The sequence below is a fragment of the Condylura cristata genome, unplaced genomic scaffold (assembly GCF_000260355.1).
Source record: "Condylura cristata isolate star-nosed mole 26May11 unplaced genomic scaffold, ConCri1.0 scaffold00054, whole genome shotgun sequence".
NCBI lineage: Eukaryota > Metazoa > Chordata > Mammalia > Eulipotyphla > Talpidae > Condylura > Condylura cristata.
The window spans coordinates 1,427,863-1,428,543 of record NW_004567155.1 but is presented as its reverse complement, the minus strand read 5'-3'; the positions used below and the strand labels follow the sequence as shown (position 1 = coordinate 1,428,543).

General features: G+C 76.1%; 1 protein-coding gene across 1 annotated transcript in view; it reads left to right on the top strand.

Moving 5' to 3' along the window:
* AP2A2 (adaptor-related protein complex 2, alpha 2 subunit) overlaps positions 1-681 on the top strand; it is a 13,491-nt gene that overhangs the window by 10,076 nt on the left and 2,734 nt on the right. The window contains exon 5 of the mRNA XM_012734338.1: positions 398-676. Coding sequence (XP_012589792.1) covers positions 398-676 — 279 coding nt within the window. The remainder of the gene's footprint in view (positions 1-397; positions 677-681) is intronic.

Below are 681 nucleotides of genomic sequence, written 5' to 3'. Positions count from 1 at the left end.
AGGGAGCCCGTCCGCCGGGCAGGCCCCACGGCTGCTCCGTCCCAGGGGCAGTGGCGGCAGGGCCGAGCGGCCTGGGACAGCTGGGGACAGGGAGGGCACCGTCGGCCGGGCTTTGGGGAGCTCCCACCTCCCCGGGAGGAGGCCCCTCGTTCGCGGCAGGTCTCTCGCGGCGGGCGGTGCCGGGAGGACCCCGCAGCCCCTCCGGTGGCCAGCTGACGGGGCCCCCACCCCTCCCGCGGAGGCCGAGCCCGACGGGGTGGGGGCGGGGGCACGGGGCACGTTCACCGCGGCGTGGAGCTGCTGTCCAGGGCCCGGGAGAGCGAGAGCGGGCAGTGAGCCTGGGTCCGGGCCGAGCCGCCCGCCCGCCCCGGGCACCTGACCCTGGCCCCCGGCGCAGGGCTACCTGTTCATCTCCGTGCTGGTCGACTCCAACTCCGAGCTGATCCGGCTCGTCAACAACGCCGTCAGGAACGACCTGGCCAGCCGCAACCCCACCTTCATGGGCCTGGCCCTGCACTGCATCGCCAACGTGGGCAGCCGGGAGATGGCCGAGGCCTTCGCCGGGGAGGTCCCCAAGGTCCTGGTGGCCGGGTACGTCTCTGGGACGGGAGGAACACGCCGGCCCTGGCCTGAGTGGGGGAGCCGCGTTCCTGTCGGCGGGGGCCCGGCCGCAGCTGCCGG